Source organism: Perognathus longimembris, chromosome 2 (assembly GCF_023159225.1).
Source record: "Perognathus longimembris pacificus isolate PPM17 chromosome 2, ASM2315922v1, whole genome shotgun sequence".
Classification (NCBI taxonomy): domain Eukaryota; kingdom Metazoa; phylum Chordata; class Mammalia; order Rodentia; family Heteromyidae; genus Perognathus; species Perognathus longimembris.
The window spans coordinates 71,614,694-71,638,358 of record NC_063162.1 but is presented as its reverse complement, the minus strand read 5'-3'; the positions used below and the strand labels follow the sequence as shown (position 1 = coordinate 71,638,358).

Below are 23,665 nucleotides of genomic sequence, written 5' to 3'. Positions count from 1 at the left end.
AATTGAGAGGCATAATAAGACCCTGAAGGATCAGTTATTAAAACAAAAAGGGGGGGGAAGCCCCCATGACCAGCTGAGGACAGCGATGTTTACATTGAATATTTTAAATTTCTCTAAAGACCAACCTCTGTCGGCTTTCCAGAGACACTGGTCAAGCCAAGCACCCTACTTAAAGGTGGAAGTCCGTTGGAAGGACCCCCTTACAGGGGCATGGCGAGGCCCAGACCCACTTATCAGTGCGGGAAGGGGCTTCGCCTGTGTTTTCCCAACTGGGGAACCGAATCCAATCTGGATACCAGCTAGAGACTTAAAATATTGTTCATCAGAATAGCCACCCAAGGGCACCTGCCCTTGAGGGATGTCTCCCCTTGTTTCCTCTCAGGAAAGCAAAGACCGTGGTGGAATTTTCTATGGAGAAACGGGAAAGCCTGCCTGTACCAGCGATGGACCCAGTGTCGGCCCTGTTTCTTCCCTGGACCTTGCCTGGTGCCCTTTGGAGTAATGTTTGCTGTGGCAGCGTGGCCCACAGCCTTGCACAAGGACCAAAGGGAAATTTTGCACACTGTTGTTCCTTCCTTCGCTCCCCCCTTTGCTGCTTATCTTAGGGGTCCCCATTGGAGGGAAATAGGAGCTAAAGGACTTGGACACCTTAATGTTTTATGATAAATGTTTACAATAAGCAAGGGATTGGCACCTTGGTGCAATGTTTACTATAAAGTGTTTACTAACCTCAGTTGTTAAGTTACCAGCACCCTGGCTGCCACATCGCCAGGACCTGAACCTGCCTCTACCTCACCATCGAGGGAAGGGAGAGCCATCTGCACTACCTTGAGTGACACCAGAATGGACCAGGATTCCTCTATTTCCTATCGACTGAGCCAGATAAGAGACCCTCCATTGCTTTGTGCCTGTGTTGTAATTGCTCATGAGTTACAGTTGCTCATGTTTGCATTTGCCTTGTATTAAGATTGCTTATGCTCATGTCTGCTTTATGCTCCCATTTACATTATGTTTACATTGCCCTGTGCTAGACACATGGGTCTTATTTTGTAAGCGATAGGCCAGAGCTGTCTAGATAACAAGTGGCCTTTGGCCTTTTAGCCATATAGGAACCCCATGAAGCTCGTCACTCGACCCCTAGGACCTGCTGCTCACTGAGGTCCCCTGGCATGAGAGAAAATTATCAGGGCTTTCTTTCAAGTGCCAATCCCACTCTCCCCGAGTCCTCTCATCGGGCCCGCCAGCCCGGCAGGAAGGTCAGCCTGAAGAGCTAGGGCGTTAGCCCAAGACGGGTATGACTCCCCATGGAGGGGGGGCAACCTAAGACATGGTGCTCTCAAGTAGGGCGCCTCCTGCTGATCAAAGAAAAAAATAAAAAATAAATGTAAAAGGGGCATACAGTTAGAAGGTGACTTAATCGCAAATGGGCATGGGAGAATTTTTTTTTCTTATTTATTGTCAAAGTAGAGGATGTACAGAGAGGTTACAGTTTCATACATTAGGCATTGGATACATTTCTTGTACTGTTTGTTACCTCCTCCCCCTTTCTCCTTTCTCTCTCCCCCCATGAGTTGTTCAGTTGGTTTACACTGAACTGTTTTGCAAGTATTGCTTTTGTAGTCGTTTGTGTTTGTATCCGGTGTCTCTCGATTTTGGTATTCCCTTTCACTTTCCTAGTTCTAATACCAGTATATACAGTTTCCAATGTACTCAGATAAGATACAGTGATAGTGTGAGTACAACCAAAGGAAGGGGATACAAGAGGATTATCAACAGTAGAAGCTACGGTTTCACATGGCATGTTTAAAGTAATTATAACAGTGATATAACACTTGTTTCCATAACATGGAGTTCATTTCATTTAGCATTATCTTATGCATTCATAGGGGCATAGCTATTAGGCTCTTGTGATCTTCTGCTGTGACTAGCCTAAACTGTGCTAATTACTCCCTATGAGGGAGACCATAGAGTCCATGTTTCAAGAGAATGTTTTTGATACACAAAAATGTTCTAAAATTGCACTGTGATGTTGACTGAGAATCTACCCATTCACTGGAAACCACATAATTACACATTTAGGAAAGATGAGCCTTTCACAGTATGAAAGTTGTCACAGCAATGAGTTTTCAATGTCTCCCAAGTTTCATTTACAAGATGGGAAAAATGAATTTTAAACTACTGCTTTAGAAAATGTGATCCTCTTCTATAACTGATCATCTAATCAAAAACCTATCTGAGAGGTGGGTGCTCCATCTGCTGAAAGGCTCCATCTGCAACCTCAGCTACTCAGAAGGCAGGCATCAGGAGGACGACAACTGTTCAATACTAACCTGGGCACAAAGATAGAGAGGCCCTAGGTAGGAGGATTACACAGTCTGTGGCCAGGCCTTGGAAAAACACAAGAGCCAATCTGAAAAACAACTAAAACAGGAAAGGGCTGAGAGCATGGCTCAAGTGGTAGACCAACTGCCCACGAAGTGTGGAGATTTTCTAACTCCAGTGTTGATACATTAGTAGGAATGCTGGAGTCCTCAGTGTTTAAGCATGTTAGGACAAGCCTGAAAAAAGGTAGGGAGTGATGAGTGAGTAAAATTCACTGACACAGAAGGTTCTACATTGGCAGTGTTATTCCTGGGTGCCCCTTTAGCCAGCACATCATATGATACAGGCAAGAAATGTTTCCTGGGCTGGGGATATGGCCTAGTGGCAAGAGTGCCTGCCTCATATACATGAGGCCCTGGGTTCGATTCCCCAGCACCACATATACAGAAAATGGCCAGAAGTGGCGCTGTGGCTCAAGTGGCAGAGTGCAAGCCTTGAGTAAAAAGAAGCCAGGGACAGTGCTCAGGCCCTGAGTCCAAGCCCCAGGACTGGCCAAAAAAAAAAAAAGAAATGTTTCCTGTCTACCTTTGCTGTGGTAGGACCAGGAACCTTTAGAGTGCTATTTAACCTACAAACTTTTTATTGTTAATAGGTTATTTTGATTCAACTAGAAAATAAAAGTATCATTTGCTAGCTAGTGTCTTGGGAGGCAGTGAAGGGAAATCATGGCTGTGCAGATGCTCTCATGGCTATCCAGGGCAACAGTGCTATGTCCAGCCAACAGAGAGTGGTTTATACCTTCAGCTATGAAGACTTGCATATTTACTTACTGGCATAATGTAAAAATGTTGGTCTAAAGGACAGTCTTCTTTTATTAGAAAAATTAACTTCAGCCACAGAAATAGTAATACAAGAAAGAACCACTAAGTGGTGCCAACTCCACAGAAACAGGCAAAGCACCCTATTGGGAAGCTTGATGGGGAAGGAAAGCTACAGGTAGAATTCCTCATTATCATGAAACTGCTGATCTGAGCTTTTGGACACTACTATGTGGACACTGTGTCAGGCTTAGCTAAAGGAATTAGAATTGTCTTAGGAAAATACACTATAAACTTATTTTTATTAAAAGAATGAGTTCTATGGCATAAAAATCCTGAAAGAAATAATACTTGCAATGAGATCCTGAAGGGTTTAGTAATCCAGTTTCTAGAGCTTTATAGGTCTCTAAATCCATGTCTGTATTTCATGAGGCCCCAAGCATTTGCATTTGCCACCGCTTTCAGACTGCACACACAGTGTAAGTGCCCACAAGTTCCTCAGTCAGTAATGTTCATACTGCTACACTCGCCAACTTACACACTTACACAGCTTTTAACACGGGATTTTCTTTAGTTATATTCTATGTCTAAAATGTTGGTAATACAACAGTATCTCTAACTCAACTTGGCAGCCCAGGGGTAAAAAGAGACCAGTCATTACTGAAAACTGTGCAGGCAGAGTGTAACGAGCTATGGAGGAAGTTGCAAAGACCACACAGAGACACACTGGCCAAGACTGAGTTAGCCATGGCCAGGAAAGGGAAGAACTCAGGGTCTTGGGCACATGTGCAGAAGAGAAATGTCAAGATGCAGAGCAGACAGATGGCTTTGGAGCTCATCATTTTCAGTCAAGCTAAGGAGAAGGCATCAACAAGGCCAAAGGCTGGACAAGAAGGAAACAAATGACCACAGAGGTGCATTAGACCAAGCTAATGGTGTATTTTCTTAGTCCTTTATGACACCAAAGGCTTTGGCTGACATGGTCAAGTCTGCATTTTCATACTCTGCAGGCCATGTGCATGAGTGCACTGATGATCAGACTCATACAGGGAGCCATGGCTCCAGTCCTACCTCAGCGACTGAGACATGCTTGACACTGAGCAGTTACGTCCACTCTTCTCACTCTGCCCCTCTCCACACTGGGGGCAATGTGAGGTTTACCCCCAGAGCTGAGCTGAGGAGAAAAAGAATGAATGGGAGTAAAGCACCAAGAGCTGCCCTGCCCTAGAAAGCCTGAGCAAATAAGAAAGTAACTTTTGGTGTGGCACTATCACAAAATGTAGCATTTTAAATGGACTATCCAGAACTTTATGTCCATCCATACTGTGGAAAGCAGTCAGAACCACCTGTCTCCACAATTCCCTCTACCCTGGGACCAAGGATTCTACGATCCTGAGATATGACTACTGTAGGACCTTACCAAAGAGAAATCAGAATAGTTCCTGACCAAGGGCCAGCGGCTCCAACCTGTAATCCTAGCAACTCAGAGTTGAGATCTGAGAATAATGGCTCAAAGCCAGCCTGGATAGACAAAATTGGAAAGACTCCTTTCTCCAAATAACTAGCAAAAAGGCCAAAGTAGAGACGTTGCTCAAGTGGAAAAGTATCAGATTTGAGCAAAAGACCAGAACAAGTTCAAACTCCAGTATTAGAAGGAACAAGGATGAGGGCACTTTTTTTATTTAGCACAGTATGTTCAATGTTTAATTATGTGTCAGAATGTCATTGCTTTTTAAGGCTGAGTGATATTCTATTGGATGCATACATCTCCTTTGGTTTATTATTGGGTGGACTGAATAGATAATGATCCATTCATGGCATTTGGGTTATTTTTTCCTCTCGCCATTGTCAGTACAAAATTCTGTGAGTTCCTGCTTTCATTCCTCCTGGAGATAAACTCAGAAGTGTAAGCATTGAGTTCTATGCTGATTCTGTGCTTCATTTCTGAAAGAAACACTGTCTTGCTTTCTATAGGAAGTACATCCTTTTACATTCTCAACTTGAAAACACAAATTTGCACACATATCCTCACAACCTATCTTTACTGTTTTGGAGATGTTTTTAAATGCAACCCTCTTACTCGGGTGAAGGTGTGTCTCACAGTGGTTCTGGTCTGCATCTTCCTAGTGATTAGTGACATGCAGTATCGTGTTATGCACCATAGGGGTCTTCTTTGCTCATTTTTAAGCAAGAATTTTGCTGCTGAGAACACTGTTATTCAACAGAGTGTTCTGGTAGCTGATGAGTGGAAGACAATACTAGAGACTGAAATAGAGAGGTTGTGACAGATTCTGAAGCAAGGAATGTTGACCTAGGATTAGACCCAAGAGGAAGTGGTAGGACTGGGCTGAGATGAGGGAGGCAGAAAAAGGAAGGAGGACTGACACAGGTGTGTGAATAATGAGACATAGGCCAGGACAAAGGTGGATCTTGGTGGACAGAGCTGCCATTCTCAGCCCTGGGCAATCCCAGAGGACATCTGGGTTAGCAGTCGAAGACAATGGAAAGTATCAGGACCCATTCCTCCTCTGCTTGCCTCCTAAAGCAGGGATAGTGAATCTCAGGAGCCAGGCCTCTTCCCTACTTTCACTTTCAACCTCTCTGTCTTGACACATCCTTAAGTGCCTAATGTGCATTCAGTGGACCAACAAAGAGATAGGCAGGAGAGGGAGGAGGGTAGAGATTTTTAAGTTACAAACAAAGATATAACTGGCAATTGAGTTTTTACCTGCTTCAGATTCAGGAGGTGAATAAAACTGACCATCAGAAAGCCCAGCAGGGATGAGGGCTGCTCTCTCTGATGCATCCTGAACTATCAGGAGCCCTGGAAGAGAAGAAATGCAGTCAATGGAATGTGGCCCCCTTCTCAGAAGCTTGGCATTGAGATTAAGTATTGTCAAAGGGTATCATTATTATACTAAAAATGTTATTATAAACAAAGTTACTCTGCAAAATTAGAGGTTTCATTAATAAACCATCAATCAATTCTGTAAAGAAGGAAAAACAAGTCATTTAAAAATTGCCTTAATATCCTAGGATATTAAGTTCAGTTTTAAAGGTTTCTTTTCCCTGAGAATGACTATCTGTACAAGTATCAACACCTACATCAAAAACAAAACACAAAGTGAATCAAGATCTGGTCAGCCTGTACAACTGGTCTATTGTCTGCATCCGGTTAGATAAACACCAGAGGCTAAGTGTAATACTTCAGTGGCCTTTCTTAAAAATACAGGAAGAATAATAAGGTGGAGAGACATTTGCTTTAAAGAAGGGTGTTCCTGAAGACAAGATGGTAAAGAGAGGGCAGGTCCAGAACAATCTCCCTGATGAAGAAGGCATATGTGCATACAGTGCACATGCATGCCTCTGTGCACGTCTGCCACTGACAATGAGAGCAAATGCTAAATCAAAATGGTCAGAAATTGTGGATGGAGCTTTCTTAAGTACTGAGAAATAGCCATTCATGTATCTACCATGTTATAACTTGAAGCATCTTCAGCAGAGTTCATCTTGATGCTCAGATCTAATGGAAGTAGCCTCCTGTGCTTCCTCAGTGTCATCTGCTCATCCTTTGCCAGAATAGGGGCACAGGACAGACACACACCTTGTACTTTGAAATAAAACTCCATTCTTCTTAAAAAACTGCTTTTATATTAAGCAAACTTTTCAAAATAAAACCACATATAAATTATTTTTTATCCTGTTGTGTGAAATTACAGTCACACTTAAGACTTTTTCCTATGAGGTGGATGACAGAAATGGACCCAAGGTGTCAGTCTAGAAATAAATAGCATGAGTATCTACACTGACACTTGTCAGAGAGGGGTGGGCAGGGCTGGGCTTCCATGAAGGCCTTCTGTGGGGAGGGCAATAACAATAAGGAGCCACACATCTCAGTCCATCACTTGGCCTTCCTAGTCAACTGTGAGACTAACCTAGGCAGAACACAGGCACACACGATGCTGGATGCCCTTCAGAGGACAAGGGAGGGCTGGTGTGTGCTGAGCACTGCACTGGTTTGGGGAGGGCAGGGAAGGGCAGGAGAGGGCAGGGGAGGTCAGCTGAGGTCTCCCTCCTCTGAACTCCATTGTTCCACTCCCAAGAACAGGCACCTATCTGATCTATTTACCACCGACTCTGCAACACCATCAGTGTGGAAAGCAATACAGGACTTTGCAAATGTCCTGGCATATGTGGGAAATTGCTGCCCCTTTCACTAATAATTGGTTGTTTTCTGTGCTTTTCACCAGCACAGCTCTGTTGATATACACACAATGTTTAGTATCTTATCATGGTTATAAATGATGAAACAAACAAACAAACAACCAATCTGAGGGGAACAACATGGTGGCTAGTTTTGGTAGCTTAATGTCATTTGAACAGGTGTTCACCTGTTCTTCCTGACAACTGGAAAGAGGACCCCTCTGCCTGTCACTGTCCCATTCACACAACACTTGCCTCCATTCTTATGTGGCCATGCAGTTGCATCCCACCCTTGGCATCTGAGTTCACACCAAGAAGCCACATCAGCCCCTTGCAGCTGGTCTAGCAGGCTGACTCTGACAAAAACTTACTGTTTTCTTCTTCTGCTTCTTGAGGTAACACTTTGAAATCCAGGAACCATGTCTCGATCCAGGCAAGGATGAATGAAATGATGGGCAGCACATAGCCAAATGCCCCTTGAGAGAAAAGCTGGAGGAAGAGACATGAACAGGAGGGGGAAGGGCAATGATGGTCAGCTTGGTCAGACATTCAATGGAAATGGGCTGGTGTCATCCTTGCAGAGGACAATGGTACAGGAAGTGGAGCAGCCATACCTTTGAGAGGATCACTTTTGCTAATAAAAAGGCACTGGTCACTGCTGTCGTCAACTGTAAGACACATAATGAAGCACAGCTCAAGTGAGATACTTCACACTGTGAGGGCCCCTACCTCACAGGAGACCCACCTGAGCCAGGAGCAGGTAGTGCATGAGAAGCACATGCCTGGCCTACCTCCTTCCTATATTATTCTCTCTCGGTCTCCTCCACCCAGACTAGGCAAAAATAGAGTCCTTGTGGGACACAAGCCAATGGGTGGCTTATGGTATTTCTTCCCTGATAGCATACACAGAAGGCTCATGCACTTAGTTTCTCCACCAGAGGTGCAATATTCAGCCACAGGGAAGAAAGGTCTAGACAAAGGCAGGCCAGAGCTTACTAGGGCTGTGAAGTACAGAACAAATTTACCATATATGAACCTTGCCACACCTGCCTCCAATTAGGATATTCAGTGTGATAAAACCTGATCAAAGTGAATGCCAATAGGAGCTATTAATGACAGAACAGAGACCAGGAAACATAAGCAGCTTTCTCAGTGGTACTAGCAGAGTTTCAGGAGAAAACACACACCCCAGCCAAAATGAGATGCTGGAGGAGGTGGTACCTCATCTCCTGGCAATGGGTACTTTACAGGCTGACACTAGGTACTCACAGGTACCAGCTGAATTCTCCTTCCTGCAAATGCTCTAAATAAGAATCAGAAATAAACAAATGGATTTGCTACAGAGACATCCTCCAGCCACTTTTCCATAAGGCAGCATCACTGAAATTTCTCCTTAAGACAATTTCACAGCAGATACTGAAGCTATTTCCTTACAACTCAAAGAGCAGATTTGTCAAGCTCTTTGCCAGGAAGAGCTTTGCAATGGACAATGTAGCTACTACTAGTTGTTTTGAGTAAGGAATCAACCCACCAAATGGAGATTGTTGGATAAAGGCAGTAAACTGTAATCATCACACCCCAAGTGTGAAAGGGGGACAAGCCGATATCCTTGAAATCAGAGTCCTGAGGAGAGGGTCTGACCTCCTGGGATGCTACGTGCAGTCAGGCGGCTGTGACCTCTGGCGGACCCTTTCTTAGGAGGCAGCACAGTCCTCATGCCCATGTGGACAGGCCAGAGCCCTCCACAGCAGGACTGCAGTTTTCTCCTGAGCAGATTCCCTAGGCTGGAGAGCTCGGTATCCCCCTCCCTCCTCAGCCTTACTCTCCCTCCCGCATCTGCCTCATTCAAGTAGAAATGCTTGCAACTCTTTCAGTCTCTTAATATTTATTAATGGGACACACAAGGTGCCCAAGTTCCATGCTAGATGCAAGGAAAGAGAGGAGAAAAACATTATGGTACTCAAGGAGCCAGGAGGAACAACAGGAAGGAGTAGGGAAGTTTTCTGTATACTTTAACATCAAAATAAACAGAGACTAAATCATGGGGAAAAATCATGGAATAGTATCAAGGAAAAGGAAGAGATTTCCACACATCTTTGTGACCAAGGTACTGCACTGATCTCTTCTCCACAAAAAGAGTTGAGAGAGTAGGTGGACTCCCAAGACTCTAGAGTCCTCACTGGCTTAGCATCCTTAGTTAATCCTTGACAACGGAAATACCTCTGGCATGTTAAACTTGTGTTAAACCCACTGAAGTGAGAAAGAAAGGAAAAGCCAGGAAACCTCATCTCTATCTCCCCTCCCCCCCCTTTGCTCTGCCTGTAGTAAGCACCCTGGCCACACCCTAGAGGGAAGACCCACAGAGATGACCGGCTCCACCCAGCATACTCACTGCTATAGCCCACCAATGGCGCAGTTTACACACGGCATATGCAAGTATCAACACTTTAAATCGAAAAACTGCCAAAAGCTAGGGAGAAAAATAGAAAGAGAAGATGAGCTATTTAAAATACAACATTTACAAAGTAATGTAGCTTTCTAAGCTTGCCTGACCATCGTTTTTGAGTTTTATATTGCTATTATCACAGAGAGGCATGGATCCCTACATGGGCCTTCCTCCCCAAGATGTTAATATAACACCATCCAATTAAGAGTTCCAATTAACTTCCCATTACTTAAAAAAAAAGAGAGAGAGAAGAAAGAGAAAGAGAGAGAGAGAGAAACATAGGGGGTGCTCTTATAGTGCTATCACACAAAGAGGTATGGTTTCCTTTCAATGACTATGTTGTGCCAATGAGATCTATTTTATATTTTAGCCCGGTGAGAGGATGAGAAAAGGAATGTAGATCAGCTCTCTCTGCTGCCCTTCCTCGTCTCCATTCAGCTTTGCTTTCCTTGTGACAGTCAGACAATCTACTAGTGAGTGAGTCAGGAAGGGGAGAAGCAATGAAGATGGGCATAATTCACAGGAAAATAAAGGGGGTCAGCATGTACCAGAGGAAAAATATGGTCCCGAGGCCTATTTCAATGGATTGTGCCCTTGGTTTTAGTTCTGTTATGCTGAAATGAGATGTAAAATAAAAGCTACTTACAAAAATATCAAAATAGGAAGAGTAGTAGTCATACTGCACCACCTCCCTCTCTAAGGTGTTCTCGATGCCTCCATTCACCTTGAAAGAAGAGTAAGAAGCAAACAAGGAGTGATGACATGGGAAAAGAAAACAAGATCAAGGGATCCTATGTACACTCCTCAGAACTCAGAAATGTTATAAATAAATGAACAAATACACAGAAGAACCCTGTGAAAAAGGCTCCCATTAGCACGCCACACTTCCACAGTTCTGAGTTCAGCTAGTCAACACATCTAAAATGCGGACTAAAAAACAATCCCCACTACCAAAAATCAAACAAAGACAATGTGGTGGTTCATATCCGGTAGTTCCTATTTTGGCCAACTAACATGTCACATAAAAAAACATATTTTCCTTTCCAAAACAAAGTTGGCAATCACACAAAAATGTCTTTTAAAGAAGAAATGCATGGTTTATTCAAGGCTTCTTCACTTTCTGATCAGTCTGGACAGTTTTGCATCTTAAAAAAGGCTTGATCTCATGGCAAACCTTATGACAACAGTTACCACGACACATCTAGAAGTCAAGAATTCTCTGGTGGATTTTTGTCTTTCTTTGCTCTTGGTATTTAAAAATTTTCCACTCCTATATATTTAAATACATAACTTGGTTTTAAAAGTCAGAAATAGACCTAGACTTACAGTTATACACAATAACCTAATCCTAATGCTACTATCAAAAGAATTTTAAATGGTCAAAGTCAATTTCTAGAAATTAAGCATGAAGCACATATTTTTCAAGACATCAGCAAAGAGGGTGTATGTTGGACCTGACATAACATGGGTCAGGCTCTCTGTCAGTGGGGCCCATTAATTCACCTGTTCTGAGGGAACATGACATTCAAGAGTCCATTCATGTTCCTCATTTTAAACACAATCCTGGTGACAAGTTTATAGCCTCTGAAGGAGGACAAAACAGAGCAATTAACCAGATAACTGGCTGAGAAGAGGGCAGTATTAAGAACATCTTTGCAAGAGTCTCTAGTTAATTATGTAAGAATAAAAGCTGTCACTAGGAGAGTGATCTCAGCTTACATACAATTTCCTGGATTTGCACTTGTTATGTGAATGAAAGGAAACCATGAGCACTGTTTTCTCTGTGCCCATCTAAAGCTCTGAGGATAGCACAGATTGGCTGTAGATCTGTTAAATCACTAGGCTGAAAACTTGGCAGCAAGCAACGCTGTGCCCCCCAAACTACAGGAGGCTATCAAAACCCACACCATTAAAAAATGACAGTTCTAACCAACATTCTCTACAAGATGCCATTTCCATTTCTGACAGCAGCAGTCTAATTTGCCAGCACAGACCTGCCAGTAGGAACCTCTTCTTTGGTATCTGTACTCTTTCAAACACCTTGACTTTGTGCTGCCTTTAAAGAGGTTATTAAGAATTTACCTGTAACCCAAATAAATATGCCTAATCCTTACTTTGCAATCTTTGGTGCAAGCTGTCTCCAATAGAGACCATAGCTTCCCTGCCCAATCAAGTTCTTTCTGGTTGAAACTGAACTCCCTTCACATCTGAAATTGAAAATGATCCAGAATCAGTGACTTTTGAAATACCAACATGTCATCTTAAGTGGAAAACTCCATACCTGATCTCATGTGAAAAAAGAACTACAGGCCCACAAAAACTACAGTGCAAAATTGTCTTCAGGCCAAGTGTAAAAGTGTTGATGAGTAAATGAATTTTCTTGTTTTGAATTGGATCTCATCTCTAAGACCTCATTATATACATGCAAATACTCCAAAATTTTCAAAAATCCAAAAACTGAAATACTTCTAGTCTCAGGCATTTTAGATAAAGGATTCTTCTACTGTAGTGCTCTTTTAGATCATTGGTTGCCCTTGTACTGGGTGGATGCTAGGGTGTGTAAAGTCAGCCTTTCAGCAAGCTTGTTATGGCTTCTTTGGTTTCCTCACAAGTGAGCTCTCTCCTTCTAGTCAGACCATCTCTCATGACAATCTTTCAACAGCTTCTGGGTTAAAAGTGCTCACTGCTGGGCTGGGAATATGGCCTAGTGGCAAGTGTGCTTGCCTCCTACACATGAAGCTCTCGGTTCCAATTCCCCAGCACCACATATATGGAAAACGGCCAGAAGGGGCGCTGTGGCTCAGGTGGCAGAGTGCTGGCCTTGAGCGGGAAGAAGCCAGGGATGGTGCTCAGGCCCTGAGTCCAAGGCCCAGGACTGGCCAAAAAAAAGTGCTCACAGCTAACCTTCCTTGCACTGTTCTAAACAAAACAATGTCTCTGTATTCCCGACTTGCACTGCAGCTAGAAGAAGGAGGCAATAGGTGGGAAGTGCTACCAGAACAGAAGACAGCTGACAGAGTAATGGTGTCACTTAAACTGACACCAGCATGACCACACATCAAAACCACAGAAGGATAAGGGATGCTAATCACTGCACATAGAAGAAACCAACCAGAGATGAGGTCTTGAAACACAATAGTGCCTGTTCCAGGGTGAGAGCAGAAGGTGAAGCCAACAGGTGAATGAGAATGAAGACAAGAGGTGGCGACTGATGGGAAGGCCTCTTTGACAAGAGGCTGCCCAGGGCTGGTGAGGAATGGCAGGAACCAGACCCAAGACTTTCATAGGGAAAAAGATACACTGGGTTAAACAGAATGTATTATTATGATGAATTTCATCTGTTTGATTTTATCAATGTAGAGCTAGAGAATTTCAAATTAGTATGTTACATTTTGCATTATATTTCTGTTGATCTAGACAATTATTTGGCAATATAACTGCATTATCCTCCAGATGCCTTTTGAAAAAATTTGCTCAACAATTTTGAACAAGCAATTGCTTTGCAAAAAAAGTATTCATAAGATCTCAAGGGAATCAGAATGCAAGTAGATTGACTAGCTAAAAATCTATTCTAGAAGCATTTTTTTTCCCTTTGGAAAAGAACTAGCAAACTTTTCTGAAATGCCCTGGTAGATAATTTTGCCTTTTGAGTCAGCAGGTCTGTGTCAACTAGTCAGTCAACTCAACTAGTCAACACAAAGTTCAGATGTGTAAACAGACATATGTGGTTTTGTTGAGTAAGAAAGTACCAAGACAGGCCAGTGGAATTTGTCTCACAGCTTGTCCTAAAATCCCAATTTCAAGTTTAGATAAGTAAAATTTACCAAGTTTGTCTCAAACAATAACACTGAAGAATAAGACAGGTCTAAATCTGCTGGAGAAAAACAATGTTGCTTTATATGGAAAAAAAAGGCATAAATGATAAGAACAAAAAAAATTTATCCAGGTGCCTGGGTAGCTTATGCCTGTAATCCTAGCTACTCAGGAGGCTGAGAGGTGAGGATCACAGTTTGAAGCCCTCTGGGGCAGGAAAGTCCATGAGACTCTTATCTATTAACCAAAAAGGCTGGAAATGGAGCTGTGGCTCAGATGGTAGAACACTATCCTTGAGGAAAAGAAAAGCACAAGGGACAGTACCCAGGTCCTAGGACCAACACCAATAAAAAAAATAGTAATTTCCTCCTTCTGAAAATGTTTCTTATATAGTCACTGAAAAAATACCAACTTACATTTAATTCTATTATCCACAGTAATGTAACAAATAAGAGGTCAAAGGTGACAAACAAACAGAAAGTCCTTCTGACATCAGATATTCCTTTCTTCTCCCTGCCTTCATAGGACTCGATCCTGGCCATGAGCTGTGTGGGGTTGATGGAATGGACATCTCGCAAGGAAGCATGGGAGCTCTGGCTCCCGGTGAGGGTGTTCTCCATGTCTCCTGGCAGGTGGCTCATCCCAGAGGAGGGATACAGGAACGATATTCCTACCTCACCATCCCTAGAGGGAAGATAAGAAAAAACATGTTAGCCTAAGCTCACCTAATGCAACCATGTGAGATCTGGTGTCTAACTGATCAACATTGTTTTGACCTAAGGTACTTCTGTATCGATGAACACCAACAGTCATCTTAACTGGTTCTCAACATTACAAAACAGCTGCTTTAGAAAAGGAGGTCGATAAAGAAGGAGGCAAAATTGGAATATCAAAGGTGAAGACTGGTACCACGGCACAAGTCTTTCCTAGTAGCCTGAACTGAGCCTCTTGATGAGAATGCCAGGACAATTCCCTTGCTGTGCTAAGAGGTAATCTGTACAGCTCTCTTCCCAATCTATTTTTTAAATTATGCATGCCATCACTCTAACAATAATACACTACAAAATCAGACACAAATATACAGAAAACAGAATGAAATCGCCATAAGTGAGAACCTACTTGTCCCACACAAATGGAGAGTGTAACACTGTCAGTGACTGGGGTGGGGGTAGGGGTGAGAGAAATGGAAAAGACCTGATCTTCAGCCTCAAGTTATTCTTTCATAAAGGAGGTAATAGCTATATGAATAATTAATAAATGAAGTTTAAGGTAAGTATAACACAGAGAAGACTGGGAAGTTTTTGTGGTCAGAACAGGCTTCATAAAAAGGCAGGCCTTAGAGAAGACACATGACTTAATTTGGTTCCATGGCTGGAGGATGTCTAAAGCTAGTTATACTTGTGGTTCATTTCTCTAGGACACAGGTGTTCGGCTCCAGAATCCATGTTTTCTGAGTGTCTGATGAAATATTTTACACTCAGAAAAGTAGAGATCATCAAATAAAGTTATGAACAATGCTTTTCAAAGTGATAAAAAAAAATCCACTCACTTTGACTAAGTCACATTGAGCATCAAGAACATTACAATTTCAGAGTACTCTGGATGATGAACTTTAATCTACATGGGTTTTTGCCTTAAGACAATGTAAGACCACTTCTCTGGACTCCAAGACCTGTCTACCCGCCCTCAATTCCACCTTGTGACCTCTACACAGTCTATCTTTTTATTATCAAATGAATGCAGACTTTTCTAGATTGTGAAAATATTGCAAAGATCACACAAACAAGCCTGGAAACTGATGGCCAGGGGCCAAATCTTGCCCACATACAGGTAGCAGTGTTTGTCTGCTGGCCTGCACAGACTTCTTAAACTCGAAGCTGTAGAAGAAATCCAGATCTTCACCTAGCTTCTCTTGGAAAAAAATGGGCAACTCTGGCAATAACTCCAGTTCACCAGCACTCCATTTGTCTCTTGTTCCTTCTGGGGAACACAGTCTCCGGATTCCTAGAGTTGATGATGGGTAGAGAAGGCTGTGTTGGGTGGGTGAAAGTGAACTTAGACATTGTCTAGTTCCACATCCCATTACTGCTGCTAACTAATTGTGTAACTGGACAAGTTATTTAACTTCCCTGTTTAAGTTTCTCTGTAAAATGGGGGCATTCATACTGCAACCTAACTTTTAGAGGGATATGGTAGGAGACAAAGTGGTTTATACAAAGTGGTTGTTCTCAGTGGGGTGTAGGGTAAGGGACAGGATTATAACTCGTACCCCATCTTTGAGGCCATTTGGGGCTATTTTGGTGATCAATTCTAGAGGAAGTGCCACTGCTGTCCAGGAGGCTAGAGATGGTCCTAAACATTATATAAAGCACAGGACACCAATAAGAAAGGTTTTCCAGGCCCAAACTGTCAATGGTTCTGGGGAAGAAAAAACTTGAACATGAAGATATCAGAATAGCTCTGGGCAGAGAATGCCCAGTAAGAGTTAGGCATTATCCAGCAATGCTAGAAGCAAGTCCTGGCTGGTGACCTCACACTTGCCAGAAAAACTTCTAATGCCTTAAGAGTGCCATGTGTTGCCCTGAACAAATTTACAGTATCACATAACTAGAAAAAAAGTACCTGAAGTTATCTAGTTCTGCACCATTAGTTCCATAAATCAAGAGGCTAATTCATGGGGCCCAAAGTACTAGCATCCAACTGTAATCTCAGGTCAGTGGGTAGTGGAGATAAGAGGATTTGGGTTAAAGGCTAACCTGGGCAAAACAATTAGTGCAGCCATCTGAAAACAAGCTGTCATGGTGAGGCATTTATAAGCCCAGTTCGGGAGGTCTGAGGCTGGAACTAGCTCACGAACCTAACTGAAAAATAAATTAACTCAAAAAAGGCTGGGAACACAGTTAAAGTAAGAATATGAGTTCAAGCTCAAGTACTACCACCACCAAAGAAGAAAAAAAAGACATTCATTTTTTTAAAAAATATGGTATACATATATCTGAAATACAAAAAAAATTAAGAATACAGTGAACAATAATGCACAGTACATGGGGGAAAAACATACTGTCCTGGAAGATACAGGACACAGAATCTTGTGACTTCAACTTAGAAATTACTAAACCAAACTCCTCACATTCCAGATTAAGTACAATAAAAAGGCTCTCTAGTCCCAAAAGATACATTTTAGAAAACTGTGATAAGAGAAATAGAAGAGAAGGATATGAAACTGAGGAGTACTTAGCCTAATACTACCCTAATGTCTGTGCAGGAAAACTCTTCAGGCTTGAATAATGAGCTTAGAGTCAGGGATCACTGTGAGTTCAGGCTCTGATGATCTTGATTCAAGACAAGAAGTATGTTCCAGATCCATGTCAATTCCCATGCCAAGCAAGTGAAGCCATCCGAAAGGCCCTGCTATGGAGACACATTTAAGAGGCTACCAGGAGTTCTGACATATCACCTGTATCAGGCTCTGCTATCCTGACTCCTGAATGTTGACCAGGCCGCAGGCCTACATTGCAAGTAGCAAAGGGTTCTGGCTACTCTCTCCAAGCCTTAGTTTTCTCATCCCCAATATGAAAAAGCAGAAACTGTTGCTAGTTTCCAGTAACATAAACACAGAAGAAACTGAAATCATTTGTGGAAATGTTCCCTCCATGTTTACCATCTGAAGATTGGAATTTCTCTGAAGGGATCTTGGTGACTGAAGAAGTGAGTGCCTTAAACTGAAATAGGAGATGGGTTCTACTGAACCAAAGCCAAGAACATGTACCAGTGTTCCTCACAAAGCTGAGGTCACAAAAGTGAAAATAAAACAAGAACAATCTACAAAAAAAATGCATGTATAACACAGATTGTCAAATCATTTTTCTTTCTTTTTTTTTTGGTCAGGGGCTTGAACTCAGCCTAGGTGCTGTCCCTGAGCTCTTCAGCTCAACGTTAGTGCTCTACCACTTGAGCCACAGCACTACTTTTGGTTTTCTGGTGGTTAACTGTAGATAAGAGTCCCATGGACTTTCCTTTCCTGGGCTGACTTTGAACTGTAATACTCAGCTCTCAGCCTCCTGAGTAGCTAGTATTACAGGTGTGAGACACCAGCACCTGGCTCATTAAGTCTTTTAAGTTCATGTCAATACATAATTGAAGGCCAACTTATATGACAGAGTATTACCAAAGATGGAAAGATTGGTTTTACAAAAAAAAAGATGGCAAGAATGACCAAAAAAGAAAAAAAAAGAGTCTCAAAAGTTGTGTAAGCTAGGCATCCATGGCTCATACTTGTCATCCTTAGGAAGCTGAGATCGGAGGACTGTGATTCAAAGCCAGCCTGGGCAAGACTCTTATCTCTAATAAACTACACCAAAGCTGCAAGTAGTACTGTGGCTCAAATAGTATAGGGCTACAGCAAAATAAGCTCAAGGACAGTACCCAGGCCCAGAGTTCAAGCCCCAGGACTGGCAAAAAAAAAAAAAAAAAAAAAGTTATGTGAATTGAAACATCCAAAAAAGAGACACTGAGAAAGCTCAGCATTGGAGTGGTCCATGCAAAGGCCTTCCAAGCAAGGACATTAAAACCAAACCAAAGTAAAGGCCAGGAATCTAGTTAAGGGCACAGGGCTCACTGAAGATGTATAGCAATAAATCGCAGAGCCAAATCACAAGGCTTGGACTTTTAGATCGTGTACATTAGTTTTACCAACAAGCTTAAGAGACACAGACATCAAAATATCCCGTTGTGATATTTTGGTTTAAAGAACAAAAACACTCTTTCACTTAAATTTAAACATCTTACAATGTTTAAGAAAGAAGATGATAATTATATTAATATTATTCTAATTTGGTTAACAGTAAAGACAAACTCCATTAAGACAGTAATCTATTAGTTGTCCACGAATCATAGAATATCTCAATTATAACCACTAAAATAAGCCAAACTAAGAAATAAAAAATGTCTTTCAATATTTGGACCATATTTCTCAACTATATGGTTTATAAACTTATTTCTACTTTTTTCTTTTGTGCTGGTCCTGGGGCTTAAACTCAGGCCTAGGTACTGTACCTGAGCTTTTTCGTCAAGGCTGGCACTCTACTGCTTGAGTCACAGTACCACTTCCTGCTTTTTGGTGCTTAATGGGAGATAAGAGTCTCATGGATTCTCCTGTAGAGACTGCCTTTGAACTACAATCCTCAGATATCAGTCTACTGAGTAGCTAGGAATACAGGTGTGAGCCATGGTGCCTGGCTCTCCTTATTAAAATATATATATTATATATATACATTATATATGTATATATATTGCTAAGAAAGAGAAATTGAATCATTGAGCTAACCCAAGAACTTCCTCAGTTAAGAGAACTCCACCTGCTACCAGGAACTATGAGCCAGCAAACTCTAGGCAATATTCTCAGGTTTCTGAGTATGAGATTAAAGCTGGGGAAATAGTAACAGATTTCAAAGTCCTTTCAGATGTTTCTGAAACTGAAGCTTATATTTTGAAGTATTTTTTAAATTGCCATATTGGTGACTGAATATGGACTCTTACATGAGCTCTATGACCAAACTATATATACAGTCTATACAGATATTTTTTATTTTTATTTACTTACTACTTTATTTTGGCACAGAATCTAGCTAAGTTGTCTAGGCTGGTCTTGAACTTAACATCCTACCATATCAGCTTCCCATGTAGCTGAAATTACAGGTGTCTATTTAAGTCATTTTAAAACCAAGGAGGCATTTGAAAATTCATTATCTATTCACTGTTCAGAAAACAGAAGGCAAAAATTTTTAGCACTGTCTCATCATTTCAAAATTACAGAAACACCTTTTTATGGGAATTTAAGTACAAAACAGTAGAAACGCTAAAAAAAAAAAAAAAAAAAAAAAAAGATCAGGGTGAAAATCCAATAACAATTTGGCCACTGTGTTTTATATTTCCAGTCTGAGCTTCACCACTCACCTCTAAATTGAGTCAAATCACATAAGCTCTAATATGTCACATCATGAAACACATTTTCAATAACAGATCTGTAGGTGTGCTTACAAACTCAGGGAAGCAATTAGAATAGCAGAACAAAAACTTTGGAGTAAGACTAATGCACTCAACTTGTAATAGCTGACAAAAAAGTTTAACACAGATCTTTGCAAGATGTTGACAGGATTAGAATGTACGCAAAGTACCTGATTCTGCAGGCACTAAATAAAGGAGACAGCATCCCTCAAGTAACATAAATTCTAATGGAAAAGGTAATCTAGTTAATCTTGCAGTTTCCTGGAAATTGCTTGGACAGAGCAGGGACTTCCTTCCAGTGTGTTCCAAATGGAAAGCAGGTAAATATTACATTGGAGAGGGTCCAAAGCAGAGGCTTTGAATCCTGTCTGTAACAACAATAGAAAGGAAAGTGACTGCACTGAATAGAGTGCAGGAGGAAAATACCTTTTCTTTTCACTAAGGGCATCCTTAAAATTATGTCTTAACCAAGATAAAGCAGAAAATGGTTAGTCTATGAATGCTTCCAAAGGAAAACATGAATTCCACAATATGCAAATCATCTTCCCTTAACCAGTGTGCAATTCCCAGGTGGGACTCAGATGGTGAAGTTCCTGCCCCTCTCTCCAGTACTGCTCAGAGTTGTCCTGGACCTTATTCCCTTAGGTTTACTCTGTTCCAACCATAGTGTTCTCCCTTCCTTCCTGTATCATGACAAGCTCATTGTTCCTTTAGCTCCTTTGTATTTTTAATGGAAACTTACAGATCCTCTCAAGGCTGACTCACCCTAAAAATTCAGCTCTCACTCAAACCAACACCTCCAAGGGAGGCCCACATAAGTATATTTCCTCACATACCCTAAGCCACTCATGCACCTTACTCCTTAGAAAGATGTACACTATCTAAAATTGTTTTTCAATTTGCATGTTCATCTCCACCAAAGTCTAAGATCTTTGAGGGCAGGAAACTGCTCAATCACTTAATCTTCAGAATACAATGTATGACATAAGACATTCATCAGATATCACTCCATGAATAATTTCAAATGTAATAATCACCATCTTTCTATGAATCAAAGTCCTGAGTAGTTTTCATTCAACTTCTTTAATGCACTTTTCTACAATGCCATCATGTAATCTTAAAAGGCATATGTGTGAGAAAGCAAGATTTTAAAGAGAATGAATGCTTTCTGAAATACGGAACATTAAATCTGTATGCATACTATGGCACAGTAAACATTTTCACTTCAGGGACATAACCCACTGTCTTAGTAGTAGAATCCAATAAATAAGGCAAGGTTGCTATGAATTATTGTTTCATCAAATCATGCTTTCCAGGATGAGAAGAATGGGTAGATAGAAAATCAATGGGAATTATCTGTGCAGAACCCTTCCCAATCCCACAAAACAATGGATTAACCCAGTGTGTCAGGATATTACAACTGCTGTTATTTTTACTAAATTTACTAAAAGTAACACGTTTGCAATTTATCTAAACAATTACTGAATCAAGTGATGCATTCAGCTGATTCTATTAGTGAGAGAGATGAGGAATCATATAAACAACTGACACCTTAAGAAATGAACAGAAGCTAGGGTACTGGTGGCTCACACCAATAATCCTAGCTACTCAGGAGGCTGAGATCTGTGGATTTGTATTGGAAGCCAACCAAGGCAGAAAAGTTATGAGACTCATATCTACAATTAACCACCAAAATATTGTGTATCAAATGGCAGAGAGCCAACTTTGAGTGTAAAAGCTGAGGGGCAGGGTGGAGGCCCCGAGTTCAAGCTCCAGTATAGGCACACACAGACAAATCAGAACGAAGTTCCAATGTGGACTCATTTTGGAACTGAGGATGGGAGAGGGAAGAAAAGGGAAAGCAGGGGGAAGGGGAGGGGAGAGGGAGGGAATTTGGGGAGCGAGGGTGGGGGAGAGGGGGAGGGGCAAGCACACTACAGATTTCATAAGGAAAGGGTGGTTAAAGCACTGAACTTAAATCACTGGGGGAGAGAAGGGGGAAGGAGGTAGGAGGGAAGGGGGAATGGAAGGAGAGAGGGAGAAAGGGAAAAGGAGAAGGGGGGAGGAAAGGGGAGAGGAGAAGGGGGTGGGAGGGGCGGGCATGCCACAGATTTCATAAAGAATAGGTGATTAAAGCAGTGAACTGAAACCACAGCCAGACCCTTCATGACTCAAGCTTTAGTTTTTATTTTATTTTGTTTGAATGTGGCTCTTCTAGACGAACACAGAAGGCCCATCACCAACCCTCCCCTCCCCCTCCCCCGCATCAGTCCAGTGCTTTTCTGAGCCTAGGCTGGACCCCTCAGAGTGGACGCTGGGCCCTCCTGGTCCGCACACTGCCGACCCAGGCCAAGTCCCGGCCCCAGGGGCTGGCAGCTTCTCTCCAGCATCCACCTGGCCTCCTCCTTCTCCTCCTCCTCCCCGAGGTCTGCCCCGCCGGTCACTAGGCCTAAGACTCAGTTTTCCAACCTGTCAACAGGGCGATGAGAAACACAGCCTACCTCACAGGGTGGTTCCGGGCCGGCGGCCCAGGCAGGCCTGGAGGCTGCAGACCGCTGGGTGGAGGGGCGGGGCTCGGCGGGGCTCGGCAGGGCCGGAGCCCGACGCGGGGCGGGGCGGGGCGGGGCGGGAGCTGGGACTCGGCCCAGCAGGCCGCGAGCCGCCCAACGCCCGCAGCCAGCTACTACCCGACCACCTCCAATGCCTGCCCGTGACGTCAGCACGCCGACGTCCACGCGCGGAGCCTCAAAGTCTCGGTTGAGGACTGAGCCAGAAAATGAGGAGCCAACCGATTGGTCAAAGGGATGTCAGTCATCTCCTGACCAATAAGAGACGCGGGAAGGCGGAGGGGGCGGGCTGTCTGGAGTTCGAGTGAGGGTTTGCGCTGTCTGCGTTGTGGTTTTCTTGGGCGTCTCCGGTCGTGATTTGGCATCTACTTCGTTGCTTCCGCCATTGCTGGGGTTTGGTCTGGCTCGGGCAGGGGATCGTGGGGCTGGCTTTCGGAGCCCCACGCGGTCCAGTGATGGAAACAGCACTCATCTCTGTGCCAGGCCACCCGTCTGCAGAGCGGTGATCCCGCCGCCCCTGCGTAGCCAGCACCCTTGCGTAGGTCTGTTCCTTACGGGACTGAGCGTCATTATTGATTAGGTTTAACCCTACCCCATCCCAAGAGATGGTGCTGGTAGATCTGTTGTCTTCTCCTCTCCTTTGGGGCTTCAACTTGGGGCCTGGGTACTGACTGAGGCGTGGCAATGATAACGTGGGGCGGGGCTTCCCGAACCCCCCAGGTTATTACGCTTTTCTCAAAGCTGGCGCTTTCCCTCTTGAGCCACACCTCCACTTCTAGCGTTTTGCTGGTTAGTTGGAGATAAGAATCCCATGGGTTTTCCTGCCTGGGCTGCCTTCGTACAGTGATTCTTAGATCTCAGCCTCCTAAATAGGATTACAGGTGTGAGCCACCAGCGCCCAGGTTTTTTTGTTTTGTTTTAACAGTTTTTAAAGATTATAAAGGGCTATACAGTGAAAGTCTTAATCTCACCTCTCTGGGGCTCGATTCACCTCTCAGGAAACAATCAGGGCTGCTGTTTTGTGTATGAATATTCTTGCAAAGTCTTCTAAGGGCTTTTATAAATTTTCAGATTGCACAAATAAAATAATACCCACGCAAAACCTTAAATAAAGCATTAACAAAGTAGCTAGTAACCTTGGCCCTATCAATTACAAACCCAGTGTTTTATAGCTTTGACTTCCTTTGCTTTTACCTGTTCATTATGCTGTAAGTTGAGATCTTTCTATGTCCTTAACTCTTTTTAAATGCTGTATGAAATTTTTCAGAACCAGTCTATAATTTAGATATATAGTTTGTCTTTTACTATTTTTATTGCATTTATTAATAAAAGCAGTGCTTTCTTAAGCTTATATGTAGGTGTTCATCTCGGTCATAAAGTGAACCAACTGTGACACTACCTTTCATTCCAAAATTTTAAATATTTACCAGTGATGGAGAGGTTTTCTTCTTGCTCATTACAACCCTACATTCAGATTGCCTGTATTCTAG

General features: G+C 42.6%; 1 protein-coding gene across 3 annotated transcripts in view; it reads right to left on the bottom strand.

The window, feature by feature from the left end:
- Stard3nl (STARD3 N-terminal like) overlaps positions 1 to 22,209 on the bottom strand; it is a 30,834-nt gene extending 8,625 nt beyond the window's left edge. For all 3 annotated transcript variants that reach the window (XM_048339452.1, XM_048339451.1, XM_048339454.1), the window contains exons 1-7: positions 22,110 to 22,209; positions 14,019 to 14,286; positions 10,436 to 10,513; positions 9,736 to 9,813; positions 7,958 to 8,011; positions 7,715 to 7,832; positions 5,869 to 5,964 (exon numbers count right to left, since the gene is read on the bottom strand). In XM_048339452.1, coding sequence (XP_048195409.1) covers positions 5,869 to 5,964; positions 7,715 to 7,832; positions 7,958 to 8,011; positions 9,736 to 9,813; positions 10,436 to 10,513; positions 14,019 to 14,243 — 649 coding nt within the window. In that variant the 5' untranslated portion in view covers positions 14,244 to 14,286; positions 22,110 to 22,209. The remainder of the gene's footprint in view (positions 1 to 5,868; positions 5,965 to 7,714; positions 7,833 to 7,957; positions 8,012 to 9,735; positions 9,814 to 10,435; positions 10,514 to 14,018; positions 14,287 to 22,109) is intronic.
- Positions 22,210 to 23,665: the final 1,456 nt, after the last annotated feature.